General features: G+C 41.0%; 1 protein-coding gene across 1 annotated transcript; it reads left to right on the top strand.

Moving 5' to 3' along the window:
* Positions 1-692: 692 nt before the first annotated feature.
* Positions 693-16,555, top strand: igfbp2b (insulin-like growth factor binding protein 2b). Its single transcript, XM_070837618.1, has 4 exons — positions 693-1,050; positions 8,906-9,057; positions 13,429-13,569; positions 16,397-16,555. The coding sequence occupies exons 1-4, from the start codon at positions 693-695 to the stop codon at positions 16,553-16,555; spliced, it is 810 nt and encodes a 269-aa protein (XP_070693719.1).
* The last annotated feature ends 3,889 nt before the right edge of the window (positions 16,556-20,444 follow it).

Genomic DNA, 20,444 nt, shown 5'->3' with positions numbered 1-20,444 from the left:
TTGTTTGAGGCTGAGGGACAGCTGGGCCGGGCTCCCTTGGGCTTACCAGGTGCATTTAGTAACACCACATTATGTTGACTACCAGCACCAGGCAAAATAATTGGGCTACATAGAAATGGAGAGTAATTTTGCCCCCTTGGCCTCACCTTTAACTGAGTGCCAGCTGACATGCAACAAACGAGGGGGCCACATCACAGACACTCAGCACTAGCTTTAATATTCCCCAGGAAAGATCTGGTTTTCTATGGTTCGCTTTGAGCTGAGTTTTCTTTTATAAGGGAGTGTGTGTGGTGCTGAGTCAGTTGGATTTGTGTTTGTCATTTCAGCGTGGCACTGCAATGAACTTAACGAAATAAGAAAAACAAAATGCAGTCAGTCTTCTTCCTCTCTGTTAGTCTTTCTGTATATTGAATTAGAATGTATGAAGTTTTATTACACCCATATATGGGTGTAATAAAACTAAATAACCCCAACACAAATAACCCCGACCAAAGGCATTAATTCTAAAATGTATACTTTGAGGCTGAAACTACTGGTGATACACAGGCAGTAATATGAGAGCAGATAGGACCCTGTCAGTGGCATCACAATGTTTACCCACACATAGTTGACTTTCGGGATCCTGAACAGTTCACACTGTCAAGTGTCCTTTTGACTTTCAGTAGTCATTTATAAACCTCAAAAGCCTGAGAATGGTCATATATTTTACTTGCGGGTTGCTGTTTGCATACTTTGCTTTGCCTGGAGTCTTACTTGGAGATTTGGCTTTCCGATGCCCAAGTTGCACCTCGGAGAGTCTCACTGGATGTCCCAAAGTCACAGCAGTATGTCCCGAAATAGTGAGGGAGCCGGGCTGTGGCTGCTGTCCTGTGTGTGCCAGGCAGGAGGGGGAGCTTTGCGGAGTCTACACGCCAAGGTGCTCCACCAACCTGAGGTGCTACCCAAGCACGGAGGCTGAATTACCTTTGCAACAGCTCATCCAGGGTTTAGGACGATGTGAACAAAAAGGGGACATAGATGTCACGAGTGTGGACCACCAGGCTACCAATGGTAAGTTGCAGCTGCGCTAAACAAAACATTTTCACCACACTCCACGGCCTCCATCAGCTCTACTGAGCGTTTTAGACTCTTTCAGCTCATTGTTTTGGTTTCACAGCCCACAATTTGAATCTTTTGGTTCAGTCTTATTGCTTTCATCAACATTGTTTTCAGTAGCAGGTAGCTAGTTTTCATCTAAAAAGCTCAGATACACCCAATGTATACCCTAAATATCATATGATCCCAAAATCGTCTGATGTCAGCGTCATAATAGATTACACACAGACAGAAGTAGGACCAGTAGTGACCAGGATGTTCAGTGAGACCAAAAACTATACAATATCTTGTAGCTTTCTTCAGGAGTGGAAGCAGTAGAAGGTACTGGTACTGTATGTATCTATACGTTTTTGTTCTCTGCCAAGTACTTGCATACTGTAATTTAACCCTTCCAATATTTATCAGGGAGTGTAACATGTGAATTAATATTCTGTAAGTGTGCTAGCATCACCCAGCCAGCTGGTTTTGACCCGTCACCTTACCTGATATTTAAACAATTAGCCTAAGTAAGGAGGTTTCACAGAGAAGCTTTAGTGAGGTAAAACAATATTTCCCCTGCAGGACTCTTTTTATGTCAGAAAAACCACATCTACATCAAACATATTTGGTCACAATAACAACCCCAGAATAAATAACCCAGAAACCCATAGAACTGTCAAGTCTTCTCTCTCCCACATTACAGTTATTAGGTACAAAAGGGTCACTATTGATTCCTTAAAATGAATGTTGACATATGCAGTGTGTTTGGCAGGCAGTGGCAGGCCCACATCTGTGAACGCAAACAAGCAGTATCCCCTCGATGACCCCATAACATGTCTGTAACCCACATATGCTCAAAGCTTTCGTATTGAGAGTGGCTTATTTTGATTTTTGGCTTGTCGAGGGAAGCAATTTAACACACATTTGAAAATTAAAAACTTACCAGAATGGATTTGGAACATTAACATGCTGTAAATATAAAAGATAACCACCACAGACGCACTTCATAAGGGTGTGGAGAAAGCTGCACATCTCCATGGTAATGGGTGCAACTCAATTTCTCCATGTCGGTCTCTTTTCGTATATAATTGTGCATCTTGGGTGAACTCTCTGAGGAATGTATTTGATAAGTTCTTGGACCGAAATATTTTCATACAATAAAAGGCCCAACAGATGTGATTTTTTCAGCAGGAATCTTCATTTCTTTTAAAGACCCTTCGAGGTTTTGTTGGGAGAGGGTAGTAAAAACAAACCCAATTCCAGTCCCTGTAACTTTAGCTAAGCGTGATGGACTTTTCTGCACTCTTTGCTGTGATTTACTGTCTTTGGTGTTCAAACCAGTTCGTACACATAAAGGAAAAGCTGAAAATGAGTATTAGATCAGACTGTGGTCTGCCCTCAGTTCAATGTGTTATGCTTGGCTTTTCATGCATGAGCAACCACTGGCTATCAGATGTCAACATATTTCTCCTTTGTACCCATTAAAATGCACATTTTGGGGTCGTTTCCTGTAGTTGGTTGAGATTACATTCTCACTCCTAAATAACCACACAGCTGTTCACTTGAAAGAGACCAGAGACTGATGTAGGTTCAAATGGCATTACTCTCACCTGCCCAAACTAAACTGAAGTAAACTGCAAAACGTCCTGAGTAAACAGTCCAGAGTTCAAATCACAAATCAAATGCTGAAAGCATACTCCTTTTCCCTTACAATTTTTGCCAGCTCTGCTCCTCCACACTTTGCAGCAACAGGAGTTTTGCAAATTCCCACATTGCAAAGGTGACAGAAAACGGCAACACTCATGTTTTAAGTCCATGGTTTGAATTCCTCTTTCTTCTTCTGATCTGCAAAGCTTGTAATATAAGAAATGGGACGCCGTGTTTACAAGGTGAAGTATTTTTGCAGTGGGAGTCGATTTAGAAATGTTCTCAGTTAGGATCCATAAAGTCTCAGTCTCAGTGTGTGTGTTTGTATGAGCTTCAGTCTGCAAATGAATGGAAACATTCCCCTTCCTCTGAATTCACTGTCTCTCATGAGGCAGTGAAGTCCATGGCAGGTGTAGCGCATCTGTCACATGGATTCATCGTTGTACAACAATATTTGTATTAGACATTAACGTTTCAACATGTGCTGTATTTATGCAGGGTACGTCTGTTAAGCAATGAGCACACTTTGATCAGCACACTGTGTTCATTTGACGGAGCTGAAAAGCTGAAACTCAACACTTCTATTCCACGGCATTATTTTCAAGTCCACTACCAGCTACAGCCTGCTCCGGGGACCTAAATAATCATAGTGATTGGGTTAAAATTAATTTGGCTGAATCAAATCTCGCTACTGCTAGCTATTCTAAATCTAGCTATTGAGAAAAAATGTGTCTAACCAAAACCATGAAAATGCATATAAAATAAATAAATTAATTACTTGGGATAGGTCTAATGTTGGTAAAGGAGGATGGCAGGTGTTCATAATGGCATTAATGAATAATGTTAGGTTAAATTCAAGTGTCTCAGTAAGCCATGGCAGCGTGGCAGAGAGCCAGCACACACAATGCCGAGACCATCTGTAAAGTGCACGACACAAACTCACGGTGGCACGCATCCAAATGGCTTTCTTTTTCCACATATCCTGCAACTCAGCCCAGCATATCTAGGACTCACGTACATATTAGACTAATCTTTAAATTTAAATCTACTGCCAATATTCAGCAGTGATGCAGGAAGTAGTGTGAATTTAATGTGCCACGGTGTGCAGATCTGAGTATAACCGTACATTAACTACAGCTTCTTTGCCATAACCACATGACCTTAACCATACCATAGTTTCCATGTACCAATTCTGTAAGAAGCAAGACTTAAACAACTTGTCACTGAACTTGTGAATCGTCCAATAATCACATTCTTGCCTGAAGTCCAACTCGCCACTATCTGATAATAGAAGAGCATGCGTGTGTTCATTGCTATCTAAACTATGCAGACCACCAATCCTCTGCTGACAGCCCCCCCCCCCTTCTCCTGCCAATAGGAATCCACTGCCCTGTAAAATCCTTTTCTCTTTTCCTTTGCACATCTCTGTATTTCTCTCTCTCCTTTCTTTTCTTGTGCTGTCGGTGGTCCAACTCTGGCCTTGTTGCCCTGCAGGTGATCCTCTGCTGAGACATGCTCCTTCTCTTTCACCTGCTCTGTCAGATCTTTAATTACTCGATGTAGATGTGTGTGCACGCAGTGTGTGTGCAACACACATCCTCAGGAAAAAGTAAAGCCATACAAGATCACTTTGGGTGGGAGCTGCATGTTGGGGCCTGCAATTCTGAGAAAACTCCCCCTGAGGTGTAAATAGGAAGCCCTCTCTCCTTCGTGCTGATTTCAAAACAGTGCAAGTTGAAAAGTTGCATGTTGATTAAAATGATTACATCATTAATGAGCTGGAATACACATCACAACAAGTACATTTTTAATCAAATACTCTACTTAAGTACAATTTTGAGGTAGAGCGTAGTGCCATTTTATGCTACTTAATACACCACAAGATTTCAGAAGGAAATATTATATAAGAATGTTTTTTTCATGAAAAACATGCATCAGAAACATTAAGATCTGCCGCACTTTAGTTCTCCTTCTAGCTTTGCCTTGATCTCCACCAACCCCTAAGAAATATCCATCTTTTTAGTTGCTAAATGCTTCATTTTGTTCACTGTCTAATCGTTGGTTTCTCCCACTGCAGGCAGGTCACCAATATGTCTCAAATCAGATCTTTATGACAGACTGTCGGCACTGTTATGTGCAAGTGATCAGTGTGTGATTTGTGTGTCCAGACATCACCGATGTACCGACATAGACATTAGCAACGATGCCGGCTGGTGACGCACCTTTCCAATGCAGAGGCATGAGAAACTGAGATCATCTTTAAAAAAACAACACCTTTGATACACCCCATAACACAGTTTCTCAAGTTTGTATTGTATATGAGAATAACAAACGTTGCTTAGTTGTGAACATAACACTTTGTAAAACAACAGAACTGTAACCACACTATGAGCAGGCTTGGAGTCCCGCTTGGTTGGTCACCAGTCACAACTGCTGGACTGACACACTTGTCAGCTAGTTGAAATGTCTCTGTCTCAGAATCTGTGGGCTCATCTAGGAAAAATAGATGCATGCTAAGTTTGAAGTCTGCAAGCAAGCTGGACAATTTCTCTTTCACATTCACATCTTTTATCAAAAATTGTTAGCATGAACTTAGTAGTTATGAATGTACTATTTCTTATAGTTTCCACAGCATCCTTGACTTCTATACTAGTGACATCATAAGTAGCAGTGCTGGCATCATCAGCAGAGCTGTCAGTAATAGTCTTAAAAGGACACTCAGCTTGTCGCCAAATATATTGTCCAGTAGGTCATAAATTGGGCTGCTGATACTGCCTGCCATATTTTTGGTATTACCATGTTTAAATTCCTTGTATTTAGTTTTCAGGTTTCCATCACTCTGAGTTTGATGTTGTCATGTGTCACGTTACCAGGACACTGTGAAACACAATTGTAGTGGCCAGCGTATCCGGACCGAGAAACATCTGTAGAAATCTGATTTAAATAGCAGTTGAAACAACCTCCAAATGTGGCTTTGATCTAATTTGTCCAAAAGAAAAAAGAAACAAAACGATTTGGTCAGGAAAAATGTGAAAACAGCCTGTGTGTATCTTTAGTTAGTGCTGGGCTGGTAGCCTAATGTGGATTTATCAGAGTCGATCTATGTCATTGTTTCTAAATGTATGACTTGAAGCAGCTCTGTTTATTTTATGATGTTTATGTCCTTGCAAACATTCTTGCAATTTTTGGATTGTATGGTTGAACGCGCTTACTGTAAGTCGCTTTGGATACATGTAAGTAATGTAATGTGATCTCTAAGAAGAAGAAACTGCTTTCATGAAGGACATAATGTCTATTGGCTGCAGGTTAGCTATCATTATTAGCTGTAATTTCTCACAGACAAATTGAGGAACCACATGCAACAAAATGCAAAACAGAACGCGTTAGTAACACACAAACACAAATAATTTAAATATATGTGGACATTAGTTCCGCGCAACACAAGGCTGGACTGCCATTTGGAATGACGTGTCAATCTACACCAGGAGCACTGATGATGGTAAAAAGCATCAGAGAAAATCACCTTGACCCCAGAGTGCACTTGTTGTCTTTTAAGTCTGGCACACGCTGTCGGAGCACCAATTGGAAACAGTTTCCCCTTTAAACTACAAAGGCAACTTCATTTGGTTAGAATGACACACATGGCCACATGGAAGCGTAGCAACATCAAGAGTTTAGAGGACTAGCTGACCGTAAAAGGTTTGAAGGGGATCTCTGGCTAAGCAAAACCTTCTTCATTATTCAATAGCTTTTTGTCCGTTTGCCAGCTGTGAAGTGTTTGAAGTGGCCGAGCCTTCAGAGAAACCATTTATACTGACAATGGTTTGAAGTACTGTAAAGCCACTTTCTTGGCTGTGGAACCACAGTGAAGTTTTTTCAGACACAGCTTCAGTGTATAAGATAACAGGGCAAATACATTAATGCTAAGCACCTCTGGAAAGACATTACTCATTCTGTGCTGTGAGAGAATTGTGAAAGCGTTGCTCAAAGGCAATACCTAAAGCCAACACTCCCAACAGCTCGAGACAAGTAGTTTCTATGGCACTGAAGATAGAATCAACAACACAGTATTTAGATGACAGCTGCTGGCTAAAGACTTGTTGTTTTTTCCTCCCTGGAACACGCTGGCATAAGTTCCTATAAGTGTCTGTAGAAAACAAGGTCTTAAACACAACCATAGAAATAAGGATTTCTTACACCTTTAAAACCTTTAGAACCACTTGCACCTTGTTTTTTTTTATATCTTTTGAAACAGAAGAAAAAAAATAATTTTTCACCATGTTGTTGCTTTTTTTTTAGAGCAAGAGGCTTAAATCAAAATGTCAACCACTCTCTTGAAATTGTCTCGATTCCCTGACTGATGCCTTGGTTTTTAGTGAAATGTCCTGACAGCTGTTGGAGGGCTTGCTATGAAATTGGTACGGATGTTCAGAGGAATGAGTCCTTAATGACTTTGGTGACTTTACATGAAGTGCTACCAGCAGGTCGATGTTAAATCTGGTGAAATAACTCCCCGTCTATTGTGTGAACTGACACATAATTTGTTTCAAACATTCATGCCTCACAGATTTATCTTGCCAACTGGGATCCTTTCTGATTTTAACCTAGTGCAACCAGTAAGCTGGAAATTTTGATTCAGAAAGAAATTGTTTAATGGATTATCCCAAAATTTGCTACAAACAGTCATGCTTGCACTGGATTCATCTTTTCACTGGCTGTAAAACGAGACGCAAATAAATAAGTGCTGAAGTTTTTGAACAAATTCAATATTCCCAAGTCATCTGTAAAACTGTCAAAAATGAATAAAAAAACGTTTAAGTTTAAAGATGACTTACAAGTCTTACAATGTGGACGCCACCTTCACTTAGATTTTACACTTGGCAGCGTGCACCGAAAGTCCACGAGCACAGACACACGTGAACACGCACAGAAACATTTCAGACAGTGTCATAGCATGTGTATGGGCTGAGGAGTCACTGGGGGGCCTTTCCCTCACAGGCGTGATTTACAACCTCAAACTTCTGCTCCTGTTTTTACAGTGCTAATTACAGACACACACACACACACACACACACACGCACCAACATACACACAGCCTCTGGCAGTTAGGTTAGGGTACCAAAAAAAAAATCCTTACTCAGCATGAAAAGCATTTATCAGTAGTGCTTCCTCGCGAGTCTAGACTCACCACCAATGACTCGCAGTCGAGCTCAGCTCTTTAATTCAGTCAGCGCTTTCGTCTCAGTTTTCCTGTCGCTGTGTGTCAGACAATCTCAGATCATCATGTCTGTGATGACTTTGTTAATAAACGTCTATACGGTGTTTTACTGTCACAGTCGCTCTCATTCTTAGGACTGAATTTCTGTATTAATTTGCCATCGTACTTTGTCTGTATCTGTTCCGAATTAACTTGTTAGCCGTTGTTTGTGTTTTGTCTTTTCCGTCTCCAACAAATGATGAACATACTGTGGTATATAAGAAGCAGCAGGAAGCACTCAGGGTGACCCCACTGCTCAGAGGAGCCCTGTGCAAACTGCATCATAAGCCCAGTGTGATAAACCTCAGTGAGCTGAATGTAACGCTTTGCTGTTACACAGAAAAGATCTTAACGGGTCTGTTCACACTGTCGCCATAGTAATTACAGCCATTGCAACGCCTGACTGTCCAGTATAGAATTAGTGACATGAGGTATGAGGGACACAGGATGCCTTTAGGACATAGAATGACTTTGTCTTCTAATGCTGACTTGTAAAAGGGCCTGTTATTAGAAAAATAATAGTGGCTTGCTTTCAATGCCTGCTTTTAATAGTGGCTTGGGTTTAAAGAATAGATAAATATAGATGAATGCATGTGAGTGTTTTAGAAAGTAGAGTTGAAAGAGATGGCAGGCCAGTTGTGTGCGTGCGTGTGTGTGCATGTGTGTGTGTGTGTGTTTGTGTGTGTGCGTGCGCACTTGTGTGTGTAACATCTGTCCATTAACTACATACCTAAAAGGCAGGACAGATTAAAAGACAGCACTTCTGAAACCCTCCACAGTATTGATTGTTGCACTGGAATTAAAACCAGAGCTAAAGATTTAATTACCTTCGATCAGTTCCCTTTGGAGACAAACGTGAAGTCTGTTTGCAAGATGCTGCAGATTAATTGTGTGTCTAAGCAGGTTTGTGTGTTTGTTTGATTGTAGAGGTGCATGGGACTGAGAATCCACTCACCAAAAGGCCTGCCATGGATGCTTGGGCTTGGCAGGAGTCCGCCAAGAAACATTACCAGATTGAACGCAAAACCAGGATGAAGCTGAATCAACTAGAGGAGCCTCAAACCCAGAAAGAGCCTCAGGTCAGATCTCAACCTCCAACTGTTTTTCAGTGACAAATCAGGATCAACATCCTCACCACTTATTACTTACTGTAACTCAAAGCAAAGTTGTGAAACGGACATAACACCACATCTTTGATTAAAGGTTATTTTCACTGTCACGAAGGCTGTTTTAACGCATTTTAAGAACCAAACTGAGCTGCAAGTGGTTCCCAGGTCATCTGCCCTTTTCTTTTTTAAAAAAAACCAAATAAATTCACAAGACCACGATTTGTTTGAATGGACACATAAGTGAGACCAGTCCACTTATGAGCTGAGACTCTCAAGAAGTTATTTCTGCTAATTATTAGAAATCCTTGAAACCTTTCTCTTATTTTGCTTGGTATGCAGGCACAGTAGCAGACACTATAGCGAAACCTTAGTCGTATCAATTTCCCTCATATTTTGTGTGCAGTCTTACAGTAGTTGTGTACGGCAGAGTGCAATATACTGTATGTCTATCAAAAGCAAGCAGTGACAAAATCTCAACAATGTGCAGCGTGAGCAGCATTGTCTGGTACAGTAGTGCCCTCCTCTGGGCACTCTTTCACTCAAACATACGCATGAACACAGACACACACACAGGTTTTTTTTTTATCACTGACATTAAACAGACTTAGGGAATTTGTGCTAAGCCTAATCAGAACTCCAACATGCCTGCAACTTTTTCCACACTTAACCCTCACTTTAACCAAAAAGCAAGTGCCAACTAAAACTTTTATGGTTTACCTGGTGTGGCTTGGCCCCACATAGTCCCGCTATCAGGGGCCTGTTCGAACAGATTTTTTGTCCCCACGCTATGATGCAAACAAGCGCACGTTTATGTGCTTTCACAGAACGTTAAAATGTATTTGTTCATACATTCAGTTGTTGTCCAATAATGCCAGAATATTGTTCAAAATAAGACAACAGCTCAGTAGTTCAATAATTGCTCATAATGAGCGCCCCCCGTTCTGTAACAGTCACTCAACATTTCAGGGTCAAAAAATAAAAACAGTTCCTGGAAAGCCCTTAATGGGGTGGCGTACAAACACAGATATTCTTTCTGGTTCATGCAAATGAGCTTGGGCCCGGGGGGCTACGCATGTGGAGACCCATGTATCTCAACATGGCAAACAATTATGTGCATTTGCTCATTTTCTCCCTCACTTAACTCACTCGCTTGCAGCAAAATAAAACAAAAAATCATATGCGGGAGGGACAAAACAATTGTCAGCATCATTAGATGCAACAAAGGAGAGAATGCAGCAAAAGGAGTTGTGGAGCCGGGCAGGGGGAGGGACTTCAGACAGCTGGTGTCAAGCATGGATGCACTTTGTTGTGGGTGTTCATGGGTCAGATACTGTACACAACATGCATGCCTCACTGTCAGAGCTGGGGTCGTGCCAGATTTGTTACCTTTAGGCCTCAGATATATAGACGGTTATTTCAGATTACTAAAAGTTGTTTTCGCATCACAGTTATGTTATTGTTTTCACGTGAGGTTCATGTTGTTCCAGTTGTCACAAAAAAAGAATGTATGTTGTTCAAGGAAAGCACATTGTGGAGAGAAAATATTTTAATGGGAATAACGCAAAAGTAGATGAAGGTCTGTGATAAATGAGGTTATGTGATTCACACTGAGACAGAAATCCTTGAAAGGGACTCCACATACCATAGTTTGTTTGTAAGTCTTTGGGAGTATAACTGCACATGTGGAAAAAGTTGAAGGAAGAGTGTCCAGAGGGAGCTGAGTGAAATTTGATAAATTGTCTGAAGTGATGTCGTTTAGGTCTGAAGACCAGACAAGTTTGAAAACTAAAATAAATCTGATGGTGTGGTTTGGAAGAAGTGAACTTACCAGATCTCTGATCTCAGTTGTGCTTGATGCTTGCAGCTCAAGGCTACATTAAATAAACTGTTGGGAATTGAGTTGCATTGTGGGTAATGTAGGCAGCAGGAGCGCAATTCAGAATCAGCGGAGGAATCTTTTAAAACCTATGGAAATGTTTCAGCGCAAGAGGGAGGAAATTCCGCAGCTCCAGTATACGTTCTACTTTTGTTATGACTTGGTGTTGTTATGAAGCGTGACTTGGAGTGATTTAATCTCTTTGCACTGATTCACTCAAAACAGTTTAAACAGTAAATGTGGGTTTTTTTTAAAGTGTGTCTAGATACAATACCTGTATGCCATATGATATGTGCATTCAAAGCTACTGGCTCCACCTCTCTGTACTGGCCATGAAGCATTCCCTTCCTTATGGTGCAGTCGGGCCCAATTTCACCACCCATTAATTTCAGTGAGGAACAAGACAAGATGTATTTGCTCCGCTGTGATTTCAGTCTAATGTAACTTTGATATGCTTTGATTTGAAAGTGATGTTGGGACTGACCTACAAGTAGCAGTGTCATGTTTGGTAAATTCAGGCAACAGGATGACGATCTGAACCGTAAAGCCTGGTGAACAAAATATATGAAATATCTGATCGCTGTTCTCTCTATTCTCTGCAAGGAGTGCAAGGTCAGTGATATTTGTCAGTGACAAGACTGCAAAGTGTTTGAGGAGCTGTAAAACTAATAATTTGCTGGAATACTGTTGTTTGCCCACTAGTTAACCAGCTTATATGCTTACATCCCGACGTGTGCGGAAAGAGAAAAAACATACTAACTGGATCGTAACTTTAAAGATACCCACTTGATTTAGCTAACTCAGACTGCTGATGCCTGATATTAGCTTTGGCTGAAGCACACAATGCTTTTTGTCATGTCTCTGTAGTCTCATTATGAAGAATGGAAAGCAGGAAAAATTACAGGGACTAATTACACACAGTGTGATGTGACCTGCTAAAATGTAATTATAGGATATAGATGTAGGATATTCTCTACATAGTATAGAGGGTATATATATATATATATATATATATATAAACTTATCAATTTTACTGTCATGTTAGTGTTCATAATATTGTTTATTGAAAATGTATTTTGGTTATTTTAGTTTTTGATGCTTTGGCAAGATTGTTTCCAAAACTTTCATGCCAATAAAGCCAGCTGAATTGAATTGAATTGAATTGAATTGAAATAAATGTATATAAATGTACATGTATAAATGTAAATGTAAATGGGCTAAACATTTCCAAGGCTGCTTTTTTGGCTTGCATATATTCAGTTTTTGTGCGTTAACTAACTATACCGTATCATCTCGTCACATGATCAAATAGAGATGTGCCATTGGACAATATCTGCAAAAAATATGAAATTATTCATTTAGTTGAATCGGTTTTTTTTAAATAATTTATTCATAGTTTGTAGAGTTTATGTAGAACAGCATATCATTTTAATAGCGACTGCTACAGATTATTTTACACAAAAAAGAAAACTGTGTCATAGCACATGGCATTAAGATGAACTGTATGTGAGCTCTTCTTTGAACACAGGTGAAGTTCCCAGGTGGAAATCTGACCTCATTCTCTGTCCAACGTATTGTTGCAGAGGCTGCTCTCTCCATGGGCCTCCAGCCCCACAGGCCCCAGTGTAACCGCACTTCCTACATTATCTATTTGCAAGCCAGTGGTGAGGCGGCAGAGAAAATGGAGGGTACGTGTACTAAGGTGTGGGTTTTGAGAGGGGGAGTCAAAGACTGTAAGAGCAAGTGTGAAAGAGAGAGCCAAAGAGAAAGAAAGGGTACTTTTCATCCATATGTTCAGAAGTCTGATAAGGTTCATGGCAGACTGCTCCTCCTCCTGCCCCTCTCTCTCATCCTCAGCCAACTAATCATAAGACTGGACCCCTTTGATCCCACTGGCAGTCTGATACACTCTGTGTGTGTTACATTAAAGTGTGTAGGTGTGCGTGTGTGTGTGCACATCCATGTAACAGAAATAGTGCTCATGGTAAGGTGTGTGAAAATGTGTCTGCAGAGGTTTGTGTGTGTGTGTGTGTGTGTGTGTGTGTGTGTATGTGTGTGTGTATGTGTGCGTGTGTGTGGCCGTGGCCGTGGCCACCCTGTGAGTTAAGCAGTCTAGCCACTCATGTTCCACTCCACCAGACTCACATCAATAATATTGGCTGAACTTTCTGCTTGCCTAACTGCACCCCATAAAAATGTTAACTATAAATGTGTGTATTTGTGACATTTTTACAAGAACACACACATATTTTATTTCTCCATTCTTTTTCTTGGACAGAGCACATTCATGGGCCTCAAACTTAAGTTAAACTTATCCTTACTGTATTTCTTGTCCTCTGGTCGTTTTATCCAACTGACTTGAAGTTGATTTTCCCCTAAATGTATTTGTACGTCTGCTGTGATATGTGTGAAACAGCATTGGTGGTAATTTTTCTCATAATAATTCTCTTTCCTTGTCCTTCCAGACCGCCTGTCAGCAGGAGCTGGACATGGTCTTAGAGGAGATCTCCAAAATGACCTCTGAGGATAACAGGGGCCCGCTGGAGAACCTGTACGGGCTCAAATTTCCAAACTGTGACAGACATGGACTTTACAACCTCAAACAGGTGAGCCACTGGTCTCACATCGCACTATTGTACCTGAGCACGCATACTGTGGCTGGTTTCATTCATAGAGACCCCATCCATGACACACTGATGTTAACAAACTTTCTTTGGGAGTATCTTTTTATTAGAATGTGTATGTAGGCGCAAACATAATGACATCCTGCTAACACCATAGTCAACTAATCAAGCAACATACTGTAGGGATTTAGGCAGTGAAAACACAGTCCTCACATGACTTAACCCCTCTACCCTCTCAGCATCAGTGTATGTTAGTGCACTTACATTATGCCGAGAATTTTTACAATGAGCCTCTATGATTGGCAGGTCCACATGATGTCATCACTTTTGTCCCCTTTTGTCTGATGAAAAGTTGCACGCAAATTTGGCAACTTCCCTCGAGCTGCAGGACTTCAGGGGTCCCAAAAGCTCCACGCTGGGAGAGGCCTTAAGGTCGTGCTTTATCACCACATCTCGAGCCCCTGTCTCGAAGAGTCCCTGTGTTCTAGTTTGTAAGGGAGGAACAGGGGCTAATAGGGGCTCACGTTTGCCCCAGGGCCTTCTAGTTGGTTAATCAGCCATGCCCAAACTGTTGCCTGTTTATTTATGTAATTAAATTAAGGAGTGTGCGGATCCTCTCTGTTGTTCCCTTTACTGAATCTGTTTTCCAATCTGGACTACACAGAGGACTGCATGTGCACACAAGCACTGGTCTGTGACTAAAACTAAAAACGTTAATAACAATCTTCATCATATTGTGTAAAAAGTACCAAGATGATGTACATATATCATTTTCCAAATTAGTTTTGACATAATGATGGCGATATATATTTTAGGGGTTTTTCAAAAACGAGTAAGAATAATTAAATGGAAACAGTAAATTAAGTTCCCAATGCTTTTAACCACAGGATTATTATGATTTCTGAATAATTGCATTTTAACAATTCACTTAGATGTCCGACTGAGATGCCATCTGTTAGACAAATATTTTTAGAAAATCTGGATTATTTTTAGTGAAGATCGGTAGAAACAGCAATGATTTTTTGCCACTGTCTATGTGTGTCTACTTTACTCTCTATACAAAGTTTCACACAATGCCAGGTAGAATTTTACGAAAATGCTGCACATCTAAAAATCCATAAACAGTGTCTCAGTAATTTGATGAGCAGGTTGTTTGACTGAATTTGGGACCTGATCCTGAATCATTCACTTATTTCAGATTATTCAGCTGGGATAATGGTTATTTCATATCATTTAGACCAATTTATCTTAATATAAACGCATTAAAATAACACTCAATTGCGCAGCAGAAAAGAATGTCACAATACATACCAGTGATGTCACAGCAGGTGTTATCATCAGCTGTCAAAGCAAAGCACCTGCTGTGACATCACTCATTAAGGTTGTGAGCAGGCTTGTGATGTGGCCCAGAGAGAGCAGGGCAGCAGCAGTGTTCTGCTCTGTGGGATTCACTGGTGACTTAATGTTTAATAGTAGCTGCAGATGTCACCAGGTTTCATATTCTGCTGGTAGTTGCTTTAGTTTGGTCCAACATGCCAACACTCATGCATACTGTATCATTTTGATTAGTTCTCCCTTTGATTTCCTTTTTTTTTCTCTTTCACTCACACACCCACACACACACACACACACACACACACACAGACACACACACACACACACACACACACGCTCTTTTTTATCTGCCTGGCAAAATCATCATGGCAAAAAATGTAACCTCCCCCTCATTCCCACCTGCCACAACTCGCTACACAACTGCACCCTCCCTCTTTTTTTTTTTTTTTAAACATACACACACCCTCCTCTTCCTTCACACTTTGCTCTTAGACACACACACACACACGCGCGCACGCGCACACACACAAATGTGTGGGGAGATGTTGTCATCATGAATGAGGCAACAGCTTCTGAGCTCAAGGTTACAAGGCAATAAAACTGTTTGGCGTACTTCATGGGAAGACTTTTGTTAAGCTGAGGAACGAACCGTGCTTCCGACTGCGGGCTTGAATTTGAATTCTGCTCATCCATAGAAATCAGACAGAGGAGGACAAACAAGGTCACATAACCAGTGTTTTCTTACGAGGATAGTAGAGCAGAAAAGACGATTTGAACAGGGGCCACAGTTTCCTGAAGCAGAGCTCTCAACCACTCAGCCAATTTTCATCACTGGTCACAAACAACAGCATTGTTTCGGACTGGAGTCCTCGGTTCCCAGGGAGGAACACTGTACCTCCTCAGCACTCGGCTCCCTTTTGGAGTTGTCCCTCCTTGTCGCGGGATAATTACTGTAACTGTCACTTTTTTTGTTCTTTCTCATCGAAGGAAGAAAATAGAAAGTCTTTTCTTTCCCCCCAGCTCTTCATTCTTTTTGCCATCCCCTCCACGGCCGCCCCACATGCGCGGCATAAACTGTGTCCACTTCAATTACGACCTCATTTCTGAGTAGTGGGGGGCTCCGCGGGGGGGCTGGTCTACTGGCATGCCTCTGTGTGTGTTTGTGTGTGTGTGTGAGTGTCTGTGATGGCATGTGTGGCTGTGGATGGGTTGTGGGCTGTGAGTAGGGGGCATGACCTGAGGATGGGTTGTTATTGGGTGAGTGTGGTCCCACCCAAACCGTGGCCTTCACTCTCATCCAATGGCCCCCCGCCATCAGAAGATCCACAAGTACACACACACGCACACAAACACAAATCTCAAGCCACCGTACGCCATGCTTCATTAACGCACCCCCTACTTCCCACTGTACCCCTCCCTGTTTTTTCCAGTGTTTTCCAACTTGTCTACTTGTGTTTTTCTTCCCTCATTCCAGTGCAACATGTCCACCCACGGCCAGCGGGGCGAGTGCTGGTGTGTTAACCCCTTAACTGGGGTCCAGATTCCAGCGACGCCTAAAGTCAGAGGGGATCCCAACTGTAACCAGTTTCAGGAGGAGCTCAGAGCGATGCCCACTGCAGCAGCGTCTCACTAGCACAGTCCAGTCTAGCACATCTTATGACGGGGCTGGACTGTTCCATTAATGGGATATTCTATCAGGACTTTGTCTCTTTTTTAATTTACTCTAGAGTTAAAGTCAAAGCATAAGCTAAACTATGCTTAGGATGAAGTCGGCATGATTCTATTTTTCCCCTTGTCAACACAGTCAAATGGTGTCCTGACTGTAGCAAATGTTGCTGTGTGGATTACTGCACATTTGGTGTGCTTATAAGTATTTATGGATTTATGGCCTGTGCATTAATAGAAGATTGAGCTATACCAGGCTTTGACTGACAAAACCACAATCTATTAATTATTATTTTCGGTCATTTCATGGGATTTATTGTCATTAAAAAGATATATAAAATAGAATAATGACACACTTAATGCTGTATTCATTGATTTTTTTGGCCACAGTTTTTTTGAAGAACAAAATGTAAACACTATGTTTGACATTGTTTAACTCAGTTTAAACATTTCTAGCTCTTTACCTGCTAAATGCTCCACTAAGTTCATTAACTGCTGAGCAATTAGCACACACTAAGTATATCGGGGCTGTTTAGCCAAAAACAGCTGCCTTCTGGGACTGGAAGCAAGGTCAATGAGAGCTGTGAGACTGAACTGAAACAGTTACGTTGCGGCCTACCCTGTTAGATAAACCAATAAATAAAAACATGTAACATTCTGTTTTAAATGTATCTTCATGTGTGTATACGTTGACATGAATTGCAGACATGCTGTGCTATGTAATTTCATGATTTCTTAAATCAGTTCTTAGAAGCACTGTAACTTTGCGTCAAAGGCTTTGAACATTTAAATGCTCACCTTCCCAGTGTTACTGGATCCCTCCCAGCCTTGCCCAGGGCATACTCTTGCCAGATTTGATGCTATGCTAATGATGGGGCGGGACTACCACTGAACTTGTACTTTAGGCAGACATGCCTCCAGTTTCTTGAGCTGAAGTGAAAGACTCAGTGGTGCTGCTTGAAATCCTTCGACGCATCAAAGATATGCACACGCAATCGTGAACCCATTTTTGTGCCAAGATGATGTGTAACCTTGTTTTCATGAGTAAAAGTTTTATCAGTGTCATACTCTTCAATGATTATGTATAATTTCCCTGTTGTTGTGCTAAATGTGCCTCCTACATTGTTAGCTGTAAATTAATTAGATATGTTTTTGTCTGACATTCACTGATAAAGACTCTTAGGTTGTTGATTCTTATTGCCATTTTTGTAATACCTCTGACACCATCCAAGCGTCTCAGTGAATCCATACTCATCAGTTTGCAGAGCTGTTGTTGTTTGTCTCAGCAGTTTTCCAATCAACACTTGGCAACTCCAAATTAATGTCACTTAAGAAAGATTGCACTTACGGTAATAATGTTGGAAACTGCTGTGTGGCATCATCATTCCTATGACTGCTGTGTGTGCAGACATACATGTGTGTGCACATTTGTGTGTGTGTGTGTGTGTGTGTGTGTGTGTGTGTGTGTTGCTGGGGTTACTAATGAAGTGTTGACATGAGGAGGGATTAGGATGGGGGACTGACATTGACAAATGTGATACTAAGTGGGTAAAGGTGTCTATGAATAAACCAACCCAAGTACACAAATGCACGCAGAAATACACACACTCACACATTTGTACTGCAGTTCGTGGTCTAAAGGGAGGTAACCAACCTGCTGCTGGTGTTGCTATTAATGATTCTGAATGTCCCTGACCAAACTGGATCTTGGAACCATCATGGCAACGTGTTTAGCTAGTATTGTCTCGCTTTTACAGACTGTGCTGGAACGACTCCTTGGGCTCTAAGAAATCCACTGTTATTGTCCCTTAGACATCCAAGTCTGTCATCATGAGTGATGGATGACATGGAGTGTTTTGTATCATTTCAAAAAATGTATCTGTTATTCATTTCACCCACTGTAAAAACATTCAGTAAGCTGACTGTTCATCATATGTGGGCACAACAGTTTTCAACAACAGTCTTCTAATTTTCTGAACACCAGAGATCTAAAATTATTCAGATTTGCATTGCTTTGCATTATGATGCTTTTCTAAACCTCTCTGGATTTAAAAATGTGACTCAGATCAGAATGGTTGTGTTGTTGCTATAAGTGTAACATGAGCTATAGAAATGAGTGGATATGAAACAAATAAATATGCATGTCAATGCATGGGTCAAATTTAGTGCAGTACCCATGTGCCATTTGTTATTTGTCCCTTTTGTCATTCTTGTCTCCGTACTGACGTGACCTTTCTAGACTACACTTGGTAAAAACAAATGCATTCTGAATTACAGCTGTATCTGTAGTGATCTCTTCACACATGGAGATGAGGAATGACCCGCAACTCTTTAAATACACATAACGGTAAGTGAGTATTGTATCAAGGCAGGTGTGAAAAAATCTTTTCCCCCTCGTCTTGATGAGTCTCAGTCAGCGTAGAAAAGATTATTCCTGATACACTTTGCTTTGATTAACAAGCCAACAGTTGGGACACACACATAACGTTGTACATGTTATACCGTCTAAGTACATTAGACGTGAGGCAGAAATTGCAAACACTTGCAAAAGTCACCAGTGATTTGCCATCAAAATGATTCAAGAGTTGGGCGTAAAGAAAGACTTCTTTGAAGTTCTGGCCAAAAGTGTATCATATGAGACCACTCCTGACTGGCTCCGGCCTTGTAACCTTATACATGTGCCAGGGTGCCAGTTAGCTGAGCACCAGTCCCAGAAACGTTCTTTCAACTACAGCTTTACAGCTTTGTTCAGTTTTTGTGACAAGCTGTTTTTTTGTAATTCCTTTTTATTTTGTCTTATTAATGCTGGGTTTTTGGCAGGGGGTTTGCTTCAATAATTTGACAGCTTGGCTTGGTGTCACACATGGATCCCCGGCGTCCTCGGGTTGTTCAGCACATTTAATGCTAGTTTGAAGCTGGCCTTTTCTGAAAACAAATCAAAACAAGTGTCTTTTGTTTTGGGTTTGATAGATCAGGCACAATAGGCTGAGGAGGGTAGTTTAGCAGTGGGAATAAGAGTGGGGGTGAGTATGTGTGTGCTTGCATGACTGTGCCTGTGTGTGTATGTGCAAAAGCACATGTGCGTGTATTCGCCAAGAGAGCCGAAGATCTGCCCTACTTTCAGGCTAGTATTTCTTTTGTTAGTATTCAACAACTTCCCTTCATATGTTGATGGTGGGTCTGTGTCTAAGACGCACGGAAGCCGGACGTGTTGAATGTTAACAGAATAATTGTTGTTTTATCTTCGTTAAAATGACACAGTGCTTCGATGTTAGCAGGAAGTACAACAGTGGAGACATTTAGATAAAGGAGCCAAGAATTACGTTTTAGCTTTATAGAGGGACTGATTTGACAAACAACAAAAAAAAAAACTTTTATGCAAAAATCTATTGTGTAATGGAGGCTTGTGAACACAAGCTAATCCGGAGGTAGGGGAAGACTTCAGCTCTCTACAGTCAGACAGTAACAGTGCTGGGAATCTGTACAGATGTGGTCATGCGCTTCCATATTTATGGTGCAAAAGTGGCAAGAATAAAACGAATATATTGTGAATGTGTTGAGGTAGCCTAGATCCACGGCATGCTAGAAATGTATTCAATTGGCTCTGATAAATGGTTCTCTCAGTTTACATGTGTTATTAGACTCACCAAGTTAATTGCTGAGAAAGCACAGTGACATTGGCAAGAATTGTGGCTTAAAGTTGAATTACGAATTTGGTTTGTAATCTGTGGTGGATGTTAAGCATGGGCAAATTTTCCTCCTTTTCTCTAATTGAGGGTTTGTGTACAATATATCTGACCCCTGCGAATAAAATGTCTTTTAAAATATTTTTTTTCATCTGTTTTTTTCTCTTTTCC

The sequence above is a fragment of the Pempheris klunzingeri genome, chromosome 10 (assembly GCF_042242105.1).
Source record: "Pempheris klunzingeri isolate RE-2024b chromosome 10, fPemKlu1.hap1, whole genome shotgun sequence".
Taxonomy (NCBI): domain Eukaryota; kingdom Metazoa; phylum Chordata; class Actinopteri; order Acropomatiformes; family Pempheridae; genus Pempheris; species Pempheris klunzingeri.
This window is presented reverse-complemented; position numbering and strand designations above follow the sequence as displayed.